Source organism: Neopsephotus bourkii, unplaced genomic scaffold, assembly GCF_033783945.1.
Source record: "Neopsephotus bourkii isolate Nb327-2 ecotype Australia unplaced genomic scaffold, CSIRO-AGI_Nbou_v1 NB_991, whole genome shotgun sequence".
In the NCBI taxonomy this organism is placed as follows: domain Eukaryota; kingdom Metazoa; phylum Chordata; class Aves; order Psittaciformes; family Psittacidae; genus Neopsephotus; species Neopsephotus bourkii.
Window position 1 is genome coordinate 1987165 of NW_026901483.1, and position 21253 is coordinate 2008417.

General features: G+C 38.2%; 1 protein-coding gene across 5 annotated transcripts in view; it reads left to right on the forward strand.

The window, feature by feature from the left end:
• Positions 1–21253, forward strand: part of PCDH11X (protocadherin 11 X-linked) — a 488779-nt gene that overhangs the window by 232548 nt on the left and 234978 nt on the right. For all 5 annotated transcript variants that reach the window (XM_061359684.1, XM_061359685.1, XM_061359682.1 and 2 more), the window contains one exon: positions 377–448. In XM_061359684.1, the coding sequence (XP_061215668.1) occupies positions 377–448 (72 nt within the window). The remainder of the gene's footprint in view (positions 1–376; positions 449–21253) is intronic.

Here is a 21253-nt window from a genome sequence, read left to right on the forward strand (position 1 = left end):
TCCACTGCAGTCTATGTCCATTGAACACAGGGAACTATGTCCATTTGCTGGGAAGGAAAGAGCAGAGAAACCAGGGTTGGGTTATCTTTGAAATTCTGCAGCTGAACCTTATTCTGTTGGCAAATAATTCCATGGTTTTGAGTTTTTTCAGCTGTACATACAGGTGAAGGTGTGTACCTCCACCCCTTCTATCTAATCAGGTGCAAATTACCTGCAAAAACATCAGACTTACCGTCTACTCCAAGTGTGTGCAGGTGTGATGCTTTACCATTATTTTGTATTATTTTTGTACCTAACTTTTATTGCCTCAAGCCTGAGGGAATGCTGACAAGAGTGGTTGAACATGTAACTGATATGTACTTTCCTTTCTTAAAAGCACACAAAGGAAATTGGAAGGCCACAAACTCCTTTGAAAGAAGCAACCTTGGAGCCATGGACTCAGCCACAGGTAGGCTTGGAACAACTTTCCTGATAATGTGCTTTCTGTAATGGTGGTTTCTGTAAACCTTAATAGAATTAAACTGAGGCTCTAAAGAAGTGCTGCATCAGGTAGTTCTGTGGTTCTTGGCATTGGATGTCAAAATGATTTGGTTTGCTGCCCAGATTTTTGGTAATGTCCTATTAGTTGAAGACTCAATCTTTTTCTAAGGGAGAAATGCCAGGATTATTTTGCCTTCAGTTTATGTTCCTTCTGTGCTTAAAGAACTTTGCAGAACTTTACAAAACAAAACATCCTTTCCAAAGGATGTATCAATAAATTGGGAGCCTCTCCTGGTGTAGAAATGATGGTTGTGCAAGTCTTGTATTTTGAGAGGAAGGTTTGAAATGTTGACCCGTTGAGTCATATGGATTTAACTGAAAACAAAGCAGTAGTTAATAATGCAAAAAGAGATAAGGAAATTGGGTTATTAATATATAATCTTAAAGACAAAGTGACTTTGGATGTTTTTTTCCTTGCAGTTGTGAACTTACTTGAGCAAATTGTTTGTTATGAGTTTCTTACAGGCAGGAGTTCAGGGACATTTTTGCTGTTAGTTCCCTGCGTGTCAGTGTACTGTAGTGCACACTGAAATATGTGGCTTTGAAGATGATGGGAGGGAAGAAAGAGGCAGTTTGTAGTGTAGGTGAAAACTGGATGTTGCTGTTCCAAGGATAAGGATTGGGGCTGTACAAAGAAGGTGCTGGAGTGGGGTGGAGATGAAGTAGGTGCTGGAGAGTCAGGCTGCTTCTGCAAATTCTCAAGGGAGGATTGCTTCTTGCTATGGGTGTGGGGGCCTTTTTCCTTCAGCAGCTGCCACATATGTAATTCATGTGGCACGATGCCTCTTCCTGACAGAAACACCTACTTCTGCTTTGCAGAGTTCACCTGTTGCTAGAGGCAGCAGTGAATCTAAAGCTGTAATGCCCAAGTTGAGAGTTTCCTGGCAAAGATGGAGAGAACCAGGCAGAGGTAGCAACCCCTGATCCATAATTACAGTGTGACTGCACTCTAAGTAAGCTCTGCCTTGTATTTTCAGGATGTAAGCACTGCCAAAAAAATATTCACCTGTTTGTTCTGTAGTTTTTACAAGCTACATATATGGAATTCCAGAACTTAGGCTTGTTCTAGAGGCATGTTTACCCCAAAAGCATGCAGAAAACACAGCATAGAAATGAAATAAACACCAGTGTCTCTGTGACTGCTACCTTTGTTCATGCTTGAGTGCGTTTTTATTAGTTGCAGTGCTGTGTAGGCTTTCATGGTACAATCTATACAGCTGATTAAATTGTAGTAGCTCTTAAGATTTCAAATTCTTCACTGTTGTTGCAGATACACTGTATTTGTGTTTATGCACCCCTACATACACAAAGAAAATAGTTGCCTTTAAACATGTAAACCTTGTATTATAGGGAAATCCCTCAACTGTTACTCTTAAAAGCACAGGATCTTTCCTCCTTCTAACTAAAGGTGCAGCATGTGCCCTGACTGCTTCCAGTTACTGCATGCTCAAACCTCCACATGCCTCTATCCAGGCAGCTGCTAATCACAATAATTAAGTGTGCATTGATCTGTGTCTGCAATCGATAATGTTTATGTGCAGGACCACAGGCACTTGCTATGGTCCATAGTTACTAACAGACGGTAACTCTTTATGTGCAGGAACGAAAGTGTTGAGGAAAATGTTTTGTTCCAGCAGTTACTGCAAAACAGCCGATGAATTGCTAAGGGAGAGTGAACAGGCTCCTCGTGTTCCCTTGCCTACAGCATATGCTGCAGAGCAGGCAGGTAGAGCTTAGAGTTAGGGCTGGGCTTTGATTTATTGGCACAGAAGAGAAAATTTTGGCTTCTGAGCCGAGAGAGGAGGAGTCGACGCAGCTTGATGCCATGATCATCGTTCAGGGGTTCTCTGGTGCATGAATGAGGGTGACAGAGGTGAGCTGTTGCAACCACTTCTCTCTGATGGCTTGTGTGACTGTTACCAGCAGCGTTGTCAAAGCAATATTCTGTTGCACTGTCTCAGTGCTGATGAGAATCATTGTTCTTCCTGAGTATATAAGCCATCACCATGTTACCTGATCACTTCTGAAAGCTGCATTTGCCAGTGCTTTATTTAGTAACTACACAGATTAAAACATGTGAAATGGTTTTTGTCATTCATATTCATTTCTGGAAAAAAAATATTTCTGTTTTTTTTTTTTTTTAAGAAAAATATGTACACAGAATCTATCACCAATATGCTGCTTGATTTTGTGGAGAGAAGAAATGCAATCAACAAAATAAAGAACTGCTGGAACCATTGCTGTAGCTGAAAATTTAATTAATTGTTAATTCTTTCATGGATGTAATTCTGGACCCTGCAAATCCCTCCTTAGATATTTTGTCTAAAGTGAGTAAAAATTCATGGCATGGATAAAAGCTTTGTCTATTTTATGAGCAACAGGCAAATGATCCAAATGGTGCTCATAAAGCAAATGGTTCCCAACTCTAGGAGGAGGAGAAATATATTTAAAAGCTGCTAGAATGAACCATGAATAAAATCACCTCCTGTTTACTAAAAGGTGTTATTTACATGAAAGTATTTTGATCCCCCCACTCCAAAGGCAGAGACTGACTACTTTTCTCTCTTTCATGATAACAATGATAAAAAATCATTCTGTTTTCCTGGGCTGCTTGCTGCTGATCACTGTTGAGAGCTGCTGTGGGATGTGTTTTATCAACAGAGAGTGAACAAAATAGCTGAGAGCACTTTCAGTGTGCAGGGCCAAGCAGGCAGTGAAGCAGAAAGTACCACATCTGGCCCCTAATATCATGAGGTGAGAAGCTGGTACCTATTAGTGTTTGAGCAATTTCACACAGAGGTTGTAGTCTGGGGGGAGCAAGGAGCAGTGCTTTCTGTGCAAGGGGAGTGATAGTTTTATGTTGCCTTTACCGTCATGGCTCTCATTTGAAACCTTTGTTCATCAGAAGCAGCCAGGTGGCTAGAAGTTTGGAAACTGAACTGGTTTAATTAGACAAAAAATGAAGAACTTCATTTTGTAGTGGTTTGTCAGGCTCATTCCTTATTCTGTGTTAGGGATTTTGTTCTTGGCTATATGTTTTTTTGAGTTTTTTTTTTTTTTTGACTGTGATGTAGTAAGTTCCAAGAGAGCACTATGACGTTGAGAACACGGGAATTCTTTCTCATGGCCATGCCTTTTAACTTGCAGTTTTCTGTATCTTTCTCTGTGAAACCAGTGAATGGAAACTGATGTTACTGCCTTGGAAAATGAGAGACTCGTTCCAATAGATTCGGGACAAGACCGTTGCAGATAAGGAAAATGTGTGGTGGTAGTTGCCCAAATAGGCTTGTCATTGGCTTACAAGCTTTACTTGAATGCTAAATGCCATGTATTCTTGTAGTTATGTTTTTATGCTGCTTTGCCTGATTAAACATTTAGCTGATAAACCCCATCAAGACTGTTCAGAGCTGCTGCAGTTAAGATTACATATTTACAGCCTCTACATCTGTGGTCAGTTAGAAACAGGACAATTTAAAATTAAAGTAATATGTGACTGTTTAAATTTTTGAAGTTGCTGACATTATTTTAACAACCCGAAGTTTTGTGTGTAACAGTATGAAATAACATTGTTTATGGTGATTCAGATTCAGAAATAAATTGCTATATTCTTCCAAGTTACTAGGGGGTGTAAATCTAGAAAGAGAGAATAAGGATTTACCAAAGTAAGGAAAAAAAAACAGTCATTAAGGTTGTGTAGCAAATAGTGAGGCAAATGGTGAGTTTTGCCAGCATGGCAAAGAGAGCAAAACTCCCTCTTCTCAGCTGCAGAGTATTTCTGGTTTAAACCTTTTTTTTGGTAACTCTTACATCACTATTATATGTGTATCTGAAATACTGCTTAAAAGTGATTCCTCTCCTAGAGGTGCTCAACAGGATAAAACATGAGAAGGTGGTGTTATTAGTGCTGTAGCTTTTTATTTGTTTATTAATTGTAAGAACTCCAAGTGCTCTCACTCACTTAAGATAATGACTAAAAAGCCAGGGTACAGTTGCATTAATTTTCCTGTCTCAAATGTAGCATAATTATTTTAATGAACACATTAATTTATCCACTTTCCTCATGCTCTCCCTGCTTCACAGTTGTTGCTGTCACTGGAAACCCAGACAATGATGACCCTCAATGTTTATAGCTGTCTTTTGAGTTCTCTGTGAGAGTTAAATATCCAAGGGCTGTGATTTGTCAGGCTCAGATAGTGCACACTCATGTGTGTCTAGCAAATAATCAACATCTTGCACCAACATGGCTTTATTATACCACCTGGTGTAACATTGGTGCATTGCCACGGCAATGAGAATGACAAGCAGGAGCAATAAGTTACGGACCAAATGCAACCATTTGTCTCTCAAAAGTATCTGAGGAAAAAATATGTTTTCTCTTTTGCATCTGTAGTTTGATTTTCTCTGTCTGTGCAGAGCACAGCCCTTTTGTCTCTCTTTCTTATTTTATTTTTTTTTTAAAGCAGAATTAGTTTTTGTGGAAAGGCAAAAATGCTCAGACTGAAATCTAATAAGAAATGATAGAGTGTAGTATTTTTCTGCTCAATTTTAAAGAATCACTTTGTAATCTCGGAACAGTGGATAACAACATCACTAATCCAATATGTTAACAGTAAATACATTTGATGACAGGAATTGCTACACTAATCTTATATCCCTCCACAGTATAGTTAAGAAATCCACAGGGGGTCTTACTAATCAGTTTTTGTAAAGTAAATCAAGTCATGTAATTCTCATTCTCTCTAAATGCCCAGCAACTGCAGGCAGAACCATGTACAGTGCTTTTTGTTCATCAGATTGTACCCTAATCCTCAGCCACACTTCCCACTTCAATATGCAAGAAGGAGACTTTTGGAGAGAAAAGTCTCCAAACACTCTGACAGAGATGTCTATTTGGTGAGCTGGCGGTTCACCTTGTTCACCTTCCGTGTTGTGTTGTGAAGGGATGGAGCAAGTCCATGTCCTGCACACACGCGAAGAGCTGCCAATAAGAAATATAATCCAATCCCATTTGCTGCTATGTATTTGACACATATGGTTTAAACCAGTTAGTTTAGACCACAGACTGACCAGTGACATATTGCAATATGGCTTGTTTTAAAAAACTGTCAGAAGTAAAACAGCTTTCTTGTTTTAAATTATAAACAGTGTTTTACATTAGGAAGAAATATTAGCAACCATGGTTAAATATTTGAAGAGAAACAACTAATAAGAATTCTGTGCATATTTTGCTCCCACAGTTCATGGGAAGTGAATTATTTTTCATGAAGCCCTGGTGTGCTCTGTTTACTTAGCTCACAGTTTCAGCCTTTAGGATTCAAAATCGGTGAAAGTTAGAATGAAAGTGAAGCTTTATTTCTCATTCAATGCTTTTGGCTTAGATACAAACAAGTCACCTAAATAGATTTATACGCTCTAGCTATATTTAGTATTTAGAATCTGTGTGCTAAAAAGATTCACATTTTATTTGGTGCCTTAATAAATTTACAGAGGACTTGAGTATATTTCTTATTTAACAGAACTTCAATTGTCATTCTAACACAAAAGACTTGATAAATTAAAGAAAAAGAAAAAACTAATTCCAGATGAGAGTAGAAAGTGTGGGGATTCTAAATGCAATTAGAATTACCTACAGAAATATCTGAGCTGTTTTTTTTGACAGTCCAATCTTGAAACCTGATTTATTCTCTTTTAAAATGGAGGCCTCGCAAGCTGGAAGGCAGCTGGAAACACTCTTGTCCTGGTCTGCTTTGGGTACCGGCAGGAATGACATAGTGTTTTATTGAGAACTAAGAGGAAAACACACTAATTATTGCACTTTGAAAATAATTATGGTGGATACCCTCATAAACATGTAGTTTTTCCAGCAGCAGCTAGTGCAGTACCTGCCTGCCAAGAGGTACACACCTGGCTTCTCACAGATAGCAATGCTGTTTCATTTTAGCTGCATTTCCAGGTTATAATCTCTGTGGTATTACTGATGTGCTAAGCAAATAACATATCCAAAACTGAGGGTACAGTTCTGGAAGTAAACTTAACGGAAAGGCCAACTAGTAAGTGGAAATGGGCATTAACAGTTTTCTGTCTAGCAGTCCTTTCCCCTCATTGTTCCAGTGAATGCGGAATAGTAGAATACAATTATGCCATATATAAAACAGGATATCGGCCTGGTTTAGGCCACTGGAAATATTCAACTGCAAATTAAAAAAGTGAAGTTTAGTTACAAGATGTTTGCAAATAAAAACTTCAATATAATGAAATAAAGACTTGATTTGCAGTGGAGCAGAGTTGCTAAGATAAAACCTGGTCAACAGCAAGAATCTGTTTTTTTTTTTAATCAAGTAATATTTTGCATCATTTGACAGGCTTTGTATACTTTTTTTTTTTCAAGTCTAGTTTTGCCATAGCATGGGAGCACTGGGCTTTTGTAGCTGATGTAGCTGAAAAGTCACCCAGAGAAAATGAAAAAACCAAGTCAGGATATCAGAGTTGTGAGCACTGAATTTACTATTGATTTCAGCAGGGGAGACCATTACAAAGGCAAAAAAAATTCCCATTTTAAATTTATCTGTCTGTTTTCCAGACCAGCTCATGATTCTATGATTAAAAACTCTCTATTTGAGCTAAGCTGCAGTTCTCTTATGAGTTAATTAAAATAAATGAGAAGTCTACAGACAGCTTCTATGCAGTTTACTCAGTATATTTTCCAGCATTTATCTGTACAGAAGCAGAAAGCCAGTTGCTTTGGGGGTTGTATCTCTGAGGACAGGCACTTGTGTGTTCTTCTCTGTCAGATTGTTCCATGTATTTTCAGAACCCAAATGTCAAAGCTGCTGGGTGGGAAATTGGGGAATAGTAAAGATTTGAGGTACCTTAAAATATTTAAACATTTTCGAAGTAATTCACTGAGACTTTGAAGAGTATCTTTTCCTTTTTTGTCCACTGTGACAGCAATATTGTCTGCCTAATTTCCTTGTCTCACACAGTTAAATCTTTTCCTTCCTCTTTCTTGCAAAATGTCAAAGTTGTTATTACAGACTTGCACAGTGGTGTAAATGAGGAAGGAATCGGTAACAGGAGCAGGGAGTTAAGCTGTAGAGCATCACCTGGAAATTCAGCCCAGTGTGCATGAAAACAGGCAACCCCAGAAAGCTTCTTGTCCGTGTGCATCGTACTGGAGCTACAGGAGGGAGCTGTACTGCTTAACACAGGCAGTTGATTTATTCTTCCTTACCATACACTGCATTGTAGGAGATGGGGTACTCAGCAGTGAGATATCCAATGGCATTGTTTAAAAAGGGCAGGTAGACAGCTACTCTTTTATCTTGAAATGTGGAAAGCCCTGTCAGTGTTTAAGTAAATCACCATGGACCAGCTATCAGAAAATAGAGATGAGATCTTTGAGGTGCTTAGTTACCTACGGGCAGGCTCAGAACGGCTTTCCTCTCCACAGTGTGTCTGCTACCATCACCCCTATTTGGCAAGAAAGCAGAGACGTTCCCATTATTTAGGAGAAAGCACCAAGTAGCAGAATCATTAAGTTGCATTGGACTGTAACTTACTTGCTCAGAGCTGTGCTCAACATGCATAAATCTTAAAACAGAAAACATAAATGAGGTGTGATTCACTGAGGTGTCCATTTCTCCAGTGTCCAGTTGGCTGTCACTCGCAGAGATGTTGGCTGTGATTTAGGGCAGGATCTGGGCACAGGAACAGATCCCTCCACCACTGCAGTCAGCAGATGTATTTATGAGTCTTAGGGTAAGAGGAGTGGTCTGGAAAGCTTTTGGAAAACAGGAACTTAATAAAAGCTTTCTGATCTTGTGTTTTAAACCTTAAAAATTGTATTGGCTTCAGTTTGAATCTTTGCATGAAGAGTGAGTGTCTGAGGGAAAGCTTTAGGAAGTGTTGGGCTTTCAACTGTCGGTTTCTCCTGAGGCTTTTCTTTAACTTTTTTTCTCTTGGGGAGGGAAGGCAGGGGAGGGAGTTACTTGAAACTTTTACAAAGCTTTAGTAAGAACATTGTATCTTCCCTCCTGATGAATTAGCAATGCAAATTTTATCATCCTGGGTAGCAAACACAGGCACTGCCATAAAGTCTTGTCACAGGGAATAACAGAAGTAGACACTAGATGCATCGTGTGAGTAGTTCATCTGAAGATGTCCATCATGGTCATGGATCTTTAACGCTGAATGTTTTACTATTGATCATGACGGAAGAAGGCTGAAATCCAGTGTTAGCTTTCATGTAAGAGGGACGAATTAGTCACAAATGCTGTTAGGGCCCCAGTGCACACTGACCAAACCATATCTTCAATGTTGAAAATAGTTTTAGTCCAAGTTTAGTTAATGAAATGAGGTATTTCACCAGTCTGTTAAGTTATATGATTATTGTTGTGTAGCCGTAGTGGAGATGGTGGCTCTGGGTTGCTGTTGTCAGGTCACCTACCCTCTCCATCAGTTTCTCAGCTATGAAATCACTTGTTTTTCTTGAAGGACATTTTATGGTCTGATTAATTTTTTTTTGGCTGCAAATTGTTGCATATAAAGCAGATATACTCCAACTTGGTGCCCCAGTGGCTATATGGTAATGGCTATTATGCATCCATTCAAAGCCCAAATGAGATTAACACCATTGTTCTCTCCATCTGCCTTTGAGAAAGAATCCACTAAATAACGAGGCATATTCAGGAAGATTATCACATTATATTCCACATTTACATTGTGTGTATTAGTAATTGCAAGGAGACATGCACCCACTCAGGGCAGGCACTGTTCTGTCTGTGTTGAGCTCTTTTAACCCAGAGCAGCACTGGCACTGAAGACACTATCTTCTCACTCCTTTGGCTGTGCCTCATGAGCTCACTGGCAGGCAAAGCGGAACTGTGATTCTTGTTAAGATTTGTATTGCTTAGCTTCACCTAAAAGGGAATGCAAAACAGGGAGGAAAAGGGGGGAAGGCCTTGTGGAGGTTTTGCCTATTCTGCCTCTTTTGATTGTAGGTTTTGATGCTGAGTTTGGAGTGACAGAGTCCATCCTGGCCACATGGCTCCCCTGCATGTGCCTCCTGATCTACAGCCAAGTGTCCTTGCAATATGTACGGAAGCAAGTGTGTCCTCTCATAATTAGTTCAACAAATAAGACCTTCTTCCTGATCTCTTCCCTCTATCACATGTGCTCCTATCTCATATCCCTGCAAAGCAGGAGCAGTTGCTGATTTTCAAGCTATATCTGCCATTTGACTCAGCCTGCCTCTGTCGTCTTTCAGCAGCACAAGTGTTTTTTAACAGTTGGAGACAAATTACAGGGGGTCTCAAAAAGATGGTGGCATGGAATCATTTGACACTTGAGATGGTGTCTCCATCCTAGAGTCTGCCTGCCTGTATTTGAAGGACACAGATGGACAGCACAGTGAATGTGCTAGCTCTGAAGATGCTTCAAAGAGATTTGTATAATAAAGTATTTGTCTTCTCTTAGAAATGAAAATATTTTTGTTTATTAGCTAACTCTGCTTTGATGATGGTAGGGTTGTTTTTGTATATATCATTTTTCCTATGTATAAACATTTTATTTGGAAGGCTCCTACAACATTCTTCATGCTGTCATGAGCGCAAATAAACAATTCAGTTATAACCAGTTGGTAAAATTCAGGAAGTTATATTAGGGGAAATGCTTTTAGAAAATAATTCTAAGTCTCAGATAGATGTTGGTGCTCCAGACCAGTTAGAGAATGATGCCCAAAACTTTGCATTTTAACTCTGTTTTGAAATGCCTCTATGCTTTCCCAAATACCACACAGGTGTAGTAAAAATATTTGCTGTGCATTACGCTGTATTTCTGACTCTGATAGATACTAGAAGTAGCTCAGACCCAGAAAGGAATTAATGTTGCAAACACTGTGACAGTGGTTGGTGTTTGTAGTAGAATTTATAATTCATGAAAAGATACATATTCTATTGCTTTGGTTTTGAATCCATAAATTTTTGCCAGTATTTTATAATGTGATGAATTTCACTATATGGATTGCATAAACTGATCTGAGAGAGAAATTACACTTTATTTGTCACACCCTCTCTTTTGCTACTGTTCTTCCTCAGGCTTTTATTCTAAATTCCTTTCCAATTTTGGACAAAGATTTGCGTTAAATAGTCACGTTGCTACCACTTGTGGAAACTTCCTCTGCTGAGGTGCCCACAATCAGTTATTGCAATGGCCAAGATAAGTTCTCAGTTTTACTGAGGTGCTCATTTTTACAGTTTGCGGTGTTCACAGCAGTATCATCCTCATCTGGAGTACTAACAACTCCTGAAGTATTTACAGTATGGGGACATATTTAATACCAGGTCATTCATCTGATAGTACTGTATAATTACATTTTTAGTCTCCAAATTGCTGTAGTTCTTGGGTCTGTGGTTCACATAATATGGTAAAATACCATCTTCTTTATTCTGTGTATTTAATACAAAACATGTGTTTGCTAGAAGATCTTGAACAGCATTCCAGGTATCTGTGCAACACATCTGTGGAGTATGAGCATCCAGTCCCTCATTTTAGTGGGAAAGAACCCTGCGTTGAACCTTTAGCAGCACTGGCCAGGTACAGAGAGGGAAGTGTGAGGAGCATGTTGTCTGCCCTGCATCTGAGATGTACATCTTACACTTCTATTGGTTTGTGGTGGCTTTTCATCAGGGTAATAGCTAGTATTGATGGATCAATATGATAGTACAGAATACTTTTAATATGGATTCAGCCTTTTTAAATATTTTGCTGTCTTACATTTCACACTCATGTCATTGCCTAGCTAGCCTTCCACAAACCAAAAGGTTGTGTTAGCAAGTATGTCAGTGGTGGGCCATGCCCCTAATCAAGTGTAAGCATACTGACAGATATGTGCAGAGTGAACCTGAGGGTTCTTCTGTTTGTTAACTTTATACAAATCTAAGTATGGAAGGATTACTTACAGTTTTGTATCTCATTGTATTGTGGAAAAAAAACCCTGTAGTTTAAACCTGGTTGCTTGGGGTTTTTTTTATGAATACTGTTACTTAAGGCCTTTAGAAAAATTTGTAGTGTCTTTTTCTTTCTCTTTTCTGAGAAGTTTACTTTCTATAATCAAAGATGGATGATACAGTTTGGGTGTGTTGTTTTTTTTTTTTGTCCATTCTCATTTATTTCATTGTCTTTTTCTTGCTTTTTCACTTTTCCCTAGAAGAAAACTGGTCTTTACAGTGATTCTTTGTCACGTGCTTGTTATGATTTTGTCTTTCTAGATTTTGATTTTGAGCATTAAAGATCATTTCTCAAGATCAGTAAAACCTTTGCTATGTGAAGTGGATTTTATTATTTTTATCTGCTGATTTTATTTTCCTGTTCAGCAGCCTGCCTCTGAGATGATGGGACAAGGCAGGCAGATCTCAGCAAGAAAAAAAGCTTTTGGTGCTATTGAGTTCTGAAAATCAGTCTTTAACTGCTTTTGTCTATGTGTCTAACACACAGATCTTTGTCTGTTTAAGTAAAAGTAATGATGCTTTATGATGTGTTTCATTCCCTCTATTTGAGGATTTACAAGTGATGTGACTCAGAAATAGCTGAACTTTTTTCAAGAAGGAGCAGTGAAAGGAACTAGGTTGCTTTATTTCCTTTTCAGAACACAGCTAAAATGGCAGGCTTCTGGGCTTGGCAGTTTTACAGCAACCTGAGAAAATAAAAATAATCGTGCCATCACTATTTTATCTTACTTCTTTCAGATGTGCTTCCTTCAGAATTGCTTCTTTCTTTCATATTTGTGGAACTGTGCTCGGCAGAGTGGCAGCCTGTTCACAAGCTCTGCCAAGTTGAGGATTTGAAAGAAAGTAAACAACTCGGTTGGTAACATGGATAGCAAGTGTTGCATAGACTGTAAGAAGCAGAGATATGCTGCTGTATTATACAAGAGTTCACTTAATGGAAAAATGCTGTTTTCCCCTTAGAATCTCTCTTGCTAGCTACTGTAAAGTAAGCCAGTCGTGCCTGACAGCTCCACTCTCCTCAGGCAACTTCTCTATCAAGTTTCTTATAGCATTTTTCCTGAATGAGAAAAACTGATTTTTGGCCCTTGGAACATAAGCCAATATTTATAAGGAATAAATCTGCATGCTAGAATTACCAAGAAAGAGCTGATAGGAGGAGCTGGAAAGTACCTGGGAGAATGGCAGATGGACAGTTACTTAAGTCTTTTCCTATGTATGTAATAGTTGCCTCTTATGTGTTCCTCAAATGTTAGTTTATTTGTTAGTGGTATTTATTCTGTGGGCTACAAATCCATTAACGATACTATACAACAGAGTACTCAGGCCCTGACAGATTCCAGTTTTTGCAAATAGACTTGCTTTAACTCAGCTGGTTCTCAAATCATGTGTGTTTTTTGCTCCTAGTCAACCTACAAAACAACAGTGAGATGAAAGGCAGTTCCTCATTATCTTCCTAAAGAAGAGGTGGGGCTTCACTTTCAAAAACCCTCTTAAGAACATTGCTTGGTACAGTTTTCCTGAAGCAGAAAGATTGATGCTAGAAGATTTTCCCCTGCTTCTGTGCTATTCCTCTGTGGGCTTTAACATCCTCTTTTGTATCTCCCCAATCGAGAAATAGCGGAAGCTCAGACTAGACCCCAGAATTAATACTGTATATTTTAAAACCAGTCCCATGGCTTTCTGAAGCCCTGTGACATATGTATTAGTTTAAGGGGTTGCAGGTAACTCATACTTTATGTCCTGCTAAATTACTTTCACTCCTCATGGCAGCATATTTTAGTTCTTCAGGTAAAACAAAAGTTTTACCTTTAGCTGTGCTTCACTGAAAGAGCATGGCAGAAGATGCTCTCGTTAACTCTTTTTCGCTGCTATCACTTTGCTTTAGAAGCCTAGGAATGTGACTGATGCTCTACATTTAAAATTGTGTGCATCAGACTCAGCAGAATTATTGGAAGCATCATTTAAATTGTCAGTATAATGGCCATCTTTTTGGATAGGAAAATTCATATTCCAGTTAAGCAGTGTCTTGAGAGATGATATTTTTAAATGAGATGAGCAACAGAATATTTTAAAAGTTTTTTATAGGTACCAGAGCACTTATACTGGTCCTTATTCAGTGATCTTCATTCTCCAGATAAACTAAGCTCCCTTAGAAGGCATGGGTGGCAGTCATGGTAATAAGAGATGCAGAATGAAGAGGAGGTATAAAACAGATGATGAGATGTTGTAAGCAGACACAAAGGGAACCTGTGTTGGTATGTGAGAACATATGAAACAATGTATGTAGCAGAAGATGAAACAAATATAGCTGCAGAAAAGAAATGCTTCTGAATACAATTGTTTAGCTATGATAGATGCATTGTCAACCTGCTGCAGCTAAAAGCTAAAAAGTTGGATAGGAAAAAAAAATCCAATTGAACAAAATCAATCATTGGGGTGTAGGCTATTAAATGTTGACAAGTGGTAAAGGCTGGTTATACTGCTCTAAAACTTTGGGGGATAGCAAAGCACCTTTGAGTAAACTTGCACTCTTTAAATCAAAAATGAAAGTTCGTTGTTTTCTTTCATGGCATTATATGTCAGGGGCCAGTATTCTCAGAGACTGTTACACTGTGAAATTACTGGTTTACTCGGTTCTTTATATTTCTGACCTTGAGATCTTGATCAGTACAGTTTATCCACCTGCCAGAACGGCAGAGTTCAGAAAGAGTTTATATTCTGTAACAATAAAAATCTCAATCTTTTTACTTAAATAATGAGCAATACTGTTTATGCAAAGTAGAAGTCGGGTAATGGATTAATTTCATTCTATAGGAAACACTGCGCAGAAAGTCGGCATGGCTCCTTCATTCTTCTGCAGCCAAGGAATTCACTACACAATTGCATCAAAATGCAAACTGAGGTCTTAAAGAGACAATATTTAAGGCTCTTTGGAATTGCTTTCTTAGGGTAATAAAGTTCCATTGATTTCTACTTCCCCAATATGTTTTAGACTACAAGGTTTAAATTGTTTAAATGTATAGGGAAAATAGGGAGAAAAGACAGGGTGTGTCTGTAGTGTGGAAACACAGGGCTTCTATTGCATATTTCTTTATGCATTGATCTGACTGTTATTTTGTGGTTCTGCCACCTTCAGGGCTGAGGGCTAATGATCAGTACTCACTCAAAGAATGAAAAGGAGCTGGTAACCAAATTTAACTGTGACAGCCTGCTGTCCTCTTCTCTGATCAGTGCCTAAAAAATGCACTTCTTTTTATGCCAGTCAGTAATAGAATAAGCTGAGGAGTAGTAAGTGATGAACAGTTGTCATAACTTTAATGTTTTACTTTCTGGATCTACAAGGAAGAAACAGTAAAACCAAGAGCAAAAGAAGAGACATGTCTACTCATATTGTTGGTGAATTTTTCAAAAAGATGATTTCTTCTCCCTTGTAATCTGTGTTTACTTGCTGTTTTTCCTCTGAGATACGTTGTTGGGGTATTATGATGCAGTCAGTATCTAAGCTTTCGATGCACACTCGGGGCTGGATTGTACTGAACAAAATAGCAGGTCTAGGACCCTGAAGGGACACCACGTTTGGTCACTTCTAAGCCTGTTCTGATCTTTTGGTCAGCTTTTATGAGGTTAGGGCAGGTGGGTGTTAAAATTATTTGCTTAAATCATTGTTTTAGTGTTCTAAATGTTCCTTGGTGGGGGTGCTTGCCTTAGGGTTAGTGACATTTTCCTAACAAAAAGAAGAAATTGCCTCTAAATAAAAGCATACTGGAAACAATCAGTCTTCCATGGCTGCAGTCAGCTATTGGAACAGACAGCAAAAAGTAATATTGTATGTTATCTGGCCTGTTGCAGACCTCTAGGCATTACTACAGAGCAGTCAAGGCTTCTCTGTGCAGTGGAAGAAACTAAATGCATAACTGCTAATTAAGCCCAGACAAGATCAATGTTATGGTGTGTTTCCTATAGGAAACATCATACGGCTGTGGCTGACTTTAAGGGGAAACTAAGGCCAAATGAGCAACACTGCTGCTGTATATGTGGTAATTTTCCATAGAAACAACAGGAAATACTATGTTGTGACCTTAGCTGCTGCAAAGGGGTGTGAGGTAGCAGGAATTTCAAATCCTAGTTGTGATTTTGAAGATTTTCCAGTTTAATTGTAGATGCTGGTGAAGTTAGCAAGGGTGAACAGAAATGTGGATATCTTTTGCCTTTGTCACCTGTGAGAATGGCAACTGCCCATTTAATGTTACATTATCCTTAGAGAAGACATACGAGAACGGAATAATGTGCATAGATACAAAATAGTTTTGTCTGAACAGAGCTCTAAATGCTTCCACAACAAATATGCTGATCCCTACCTGTTTTGGGGGTGGGTGACAAATTCCTCAGTGTCATAAGAAAGATCTAGTCAGGGCAATGACAAGTTGATTTTTTGACATGAAAAGATAACAGCATTGAGAATCATACACTCTAAAAACCTTATCTTCAGCATCTTAGTAAAACTGTAGTTAAAAAGACAACTTCAAGGCAGTGAGTGGGAAGAGTGTCCTGCTGGGAGTTGGCCCAAGAGAGCACCTCATGGTAGGATTATATCTGTGGGATAACCAGATATCCTTTCCTGAAGATGTTAGTGTGTGTTACCCAGAAATATTTGCAACCCCTGTGTGTCAAATGAAACATAAGATAATTTACACGATTACTTAAAAATTCTTTGGTTTAGAACTTTCTTCCTTTTTTTTTTGTTTTTGTTCGAATTATTTTTATGTTAGTTGATTTTGATGAAATTTTGTTTTCTTGTGCTAATCTTTGTTGAAGAAACCCAGGTGAGCTTTCCATTTTATAGTGAGTTCAGGTATTCAAGAGACTAAAAAGACTCAAACATTCCTAAAAGGCAAAGACAACTGGAAGTCTGAAAATTCCTGAAGTTCTTCCAAAATCACTAGCCTACATTCGTTATTTAAAGGGAAGTGTGAAAATTTAAGGGCTTGTTTTAATGGTAAAATCTTTACTTTAAAATAGATCCTTGATGTCATGTGTGAGATAAATCATGGCAATGGTTGTTTTGACACTCTGGAGTGTAGTTATGTTATGCACTGGTTTCCCCAGAGATCTTAAAATTTAACAAGCAGAGGCCAGTGTGAGTAATGAAATGAGGCAGCAGTATAGTCATTTCAATTATACTTTTATTACACAGCCATTCTTCCTAGAGCACTTCATACTTTTTGCAATGCTTACTAGAGTATGAAGTGCTTTGTGTGAAGGAATGGTAGCTCTGATTTTACGACTAAGTGGACAGCATGATTTCAACTTGCTTTGACTTCAGTGCTGGCTTGTAGCAGCATGAATAACACTGGAGAGCACAGGGAAGAATGAATGTACTGCTTATCTCTAATGGCTGAAAACCTCCTCAGAGAATGATAGGATTTGATAATTCAGTAACATTGTTAGGAATGGAGGTACTTGCAAATGCTTTATGCTTCTCTGGTTTGTTTTGAAGATGATTTACTCTTTCAAATCTATGGTTAACAGTGGTTACCTCCCTCTCCCAGACCCAACAGACCAGTACAGCAGCTTTAATATTAACCATGCTCCTTATTGTCTTTTTTCGCTGCTTATCTCAGTTATTTGCTTGTACTATATGAAATATTCTTGAATATTTATTTCTAATATAGGCTATCATTTAGAAAGGCTGTTCAATATTTTGAAGTCTTAATAATGTAATTTGTACTTGAGATTATGAATATAAGCTCCCTTTGCATGCGAGATGGCACTCTAAGCATGTTATACAATTACATGTATAAGTACACAGATAAAGATCAGAAAGTTTGAACCATCTTTCTCATTTATTACACTTTGAGGAGCAGTTTGAAGTTATTATAAGGGATTATATTAAAATAACTTTACATTTAAGACTGCAATAAGAATACAAGGTGCTGGAATTCCTCTGGAGTTACACAGGACATTAAACAGCTTTTGTTTCTATAGTGAATTTATCATGTGGCCTCTCCTTGCTTTAGGGTATGTATCTTTCTCTGTTATTTCGTGTGCCCCTTAAACCTTCAGCACGGTCAAATGGCCTCAACTAAATGCACAACCAATGCATGCGGCACTCAAAGAGAGAGAGGTCACTGGGCACGTTGAGGACAGTGTTTTAGCAGGGAGAAGGAATCACGGCTGCTTCTCTGGTAATCGAACTGCTGCACATATTCTGGTCAGGCTGTGGCTGATGATATTAAATTCCCATCAGAATATACTAACTTTTGTTCTCATAGAGTGTTATTAGATATCTCCCTCAATGTCTAAGGTAATTGTTAATTTAGACCACTTGTGTCTTTCTGAGATTAGCGAGAAGGGAATCTTATTTTTTCTCCCTTTACAAGCAGACCTGTTAAATCCTTTAGCTGAATGGATAACGATTACAAGTCTCAACTGACAAGCTACAATTTTTTCAATTCCTGAAATGTCATTTATAATAACAGAAATGACTAGCACAGCTACAATATCTGTGTTGTGAGGGAACTGATTAGAATTTCAGCTGGTACCAAGAGGTATGCTTTTTGTATGCAGAGGGAGGCTGTTAGATGCTATTCATGTCCACAGCTACTCTGGCCAGCAACGAATATTCATACTCCTTTCTTACAAAAAAATGAATGTGATGGTATAAATGCAAACTGCCACCATTGATGGAATATTATTAAATTCTTCTGATTAGTAACAGATGTGGTTACAGAAAGAATTGTCAGACTGTAGTGCTGCAGTGCAGTGCGAGCATATGAGGAAAAGAGGGAAAACTCAATTTTAGGAAATGCAAAGGAAAAGGATTATTTTCTTCTATTTGCTATTTGTGCTCTGAAAAAAAGTGACTAAGGATGTCATTTGTAGTGTTTGAGACAGAGCTGTATCTCTTCGCCGGTCTTGCAGCAGGGTTGTTTGGCTTCTTTATTTTTTGTTCTTTTTAATCAGCACTTGTTAACAAAACTCTTAAATATGTTGGAATGAATGTGGAGTTCATGGTGTTGGTTGAACAGTTCTGGTATAGGAGTGGCACTAAAATTCAGGAAGCCTGTGAACACTATCACTAGATATAAGGCAGATGTGCTCAGATCTCAGTGAAGTTCATATGGTGTTCCTGCTGTTGCACCTTTGGACCCCAAATGCAAGAGCCTGTTGGAGGAGCTCTGCAAGCCTGAGTGCTGATTAGGGAGTGACAGCTCATGTTCTGTTCTTTGTATCTGTGTAGACTTTAATACTATTGGGAAATCTTCTTTTCCCTTATAATACCTGTGATCTGAAGTTAGCTACTTATTATGCACCCTTCCTTTTTTTTTTTTTTTTTTTTTTTATATATACTTTGCTTCTGAGCTTAAGAAAGGGCATTTTGTTGGATAAAATGAGGTGAATACCTTGATGCAAACAAGTTCAACCAGAATTGCTCCTCAGCAATTTACCCAGCCATTCTGTTCAATTGTGGATGCATGACATACTTCTCTGCTTCCTTTTACTTATTTTATCCTTCCCATGTAATAGACCACCCTAGTACAAAGGATGTTCTGTCTGACAATATGAATACATATTTTCCAGGAATAAATTAGGACATTTCCCAATGCTCCAGCACATCCGTGTTTAATATAGGCCAATAGATCAAAGACAACTACTGTAGCTTCCCTCCTGGGTCTGTTAAAGCCAGTATAAATGTGACCCTTTCTAAATAATACAGTACATATTAGAAAGCCTCCGTTTCTGTAGATTTAATACATTCCATAAGTTACTGAATTTGGGTTTCTTTTCAAGTACATTTTTCTATTATATGTCTAAATACATGCCTAATTAGCTACTACCTTATTTTATGAAAGCACCTATTTACCTACCTGCACCTACCATGCTGTGTTAGATCTGGACTATGAACCAGCAGCCACATATAATTTATCCAACTAGGAACTTCTCATTTCATGTATAGAGCCCTCAAATGGTTAATGATTCAGCCGTTTACCAATTTGCTAAGGAATACAGAGAGGAGTATATGAAGAATCATATTTTTACATCTGTGATTAACCTCTGTGATGTAATTTCTACTTCTGAAGAGTAAAGTATATTTTTTGGTATCTGTAAACCAGCTCAGCTATTCTTGTGAACAAAATCAGTGTGATTTCTCTCCATGAAAAATAAGTAAAATTGCTATGTGTGTAGGAGAAATAAAGAGTGCTGTGTATGTTGATGAGACTGGAGTATGTACACAGCTTTTGAGAGAGCCTTGTGCAATATGCACATGAAACTCAGTACCTTTTCCAAAGTATGAAAATTTGTGAGCTGTAATAGCAAAGAAATTCTTTAAAATGCTGCATCATTAAGCTAAATATTAGCACAAAGAATGTCATCTCACCACTAGAAATGAGTTATCAGAGCCTTAATGTAACTTCAAAATCTTTCCTAGCATTAGGCGATGCTTTGTTACTTTGTGAAATTATTATTACACCACAATGGGGGGGGGGGGGGGAAGAGCAGAATATTTTATTCTCCTATGTAAATCAGAATGAAAAGAAACAAAACTGTACTTCTTTTTTAGTAGTATTCCAGGTTTCTAAAGTCAAAACCTGTCTAGTATCCAGTATGTAGTTCTCAGATTAACAAATGACAGAATGGCAACTTTGTTGTAATTTGCAGTTGGGGAAATCTGGCATAGCCCTAGTCTTCTGCCATATTTGTAACCCATGTTATGCATGTTTCTGTTAGCTTCCAGATAGAAACGAGGGATACTAGTACCCAGTTTCATGGTGAGATTTCATAATATGTTTACTGATTTATAGGAAATGAATAGGGTAAAGTGATTGATAATATTGCTTATTTCTGTAAATTTGCGTAATGTTTTCGTTTTCATGCCCACCTAGCTGAGGAGCCATGAGCTGTTTGCTGTCCATGTTGCTGGGTCACATCAGCTGCCAAGATTGATGTTCAGCCTTGAGCTCATGCATTAACTGGCCCAACTATCTGATTGCATAGTGCACTAGAATTCCACTGTGCGTTATTTCTTCTCTGTCACGCACTGTATTTATTTATTTCTTATCCTCGCTTACACAGTTTAGTACACTTTGGCATATGCTCATATAAATTACATCAAAGATTAGTGAGGTCTTCCGTTTTCCCCAGGAGACTGAAATTCAGCATTATGAAAATTAACCAGCATCACTGTCCCCTCCTACCTCCTGGTTTAAAACTCGCAGGATGCAAGTTGAGCAATGTTTGCTTAAATTTGAACTGAAAAAAGCAGCTACAATCAGAGCTTCAGAGGTAGTCAAAAATGGGTCATCACAAAAATCATTCTTTGTGCTGGTAAACGCAGTAAAGTGGTTGTGCGCTTTGAATGTTAATACCGAGAGGGCATGTGTAGCAGACCCATTGTTTCTGATTTACCTAGGCATGTTTTTACAAGTGATTTGTTATCTAATGAATTTTCAGGGAGCTGAGGTAAAGCATCAAGTTCAATATAAACAAATCATTTATTATATAAACAAATGCGATCTAAATTACAGTGATTTTTCACCTGATACAGATCATTGCAAAGTAAATAGTCATTTACATTACACCATGTAACTGCAAGTGTTTGCAAATGGCTGGCAGTGTTGAAGAGCAGAGGCTGCATGGTGGGAAAGGACGAAGTCTTGTCTCTGACCATTTTCTGCCTGAGGGTGCAGAGAGTTCTGTGGTAGGAG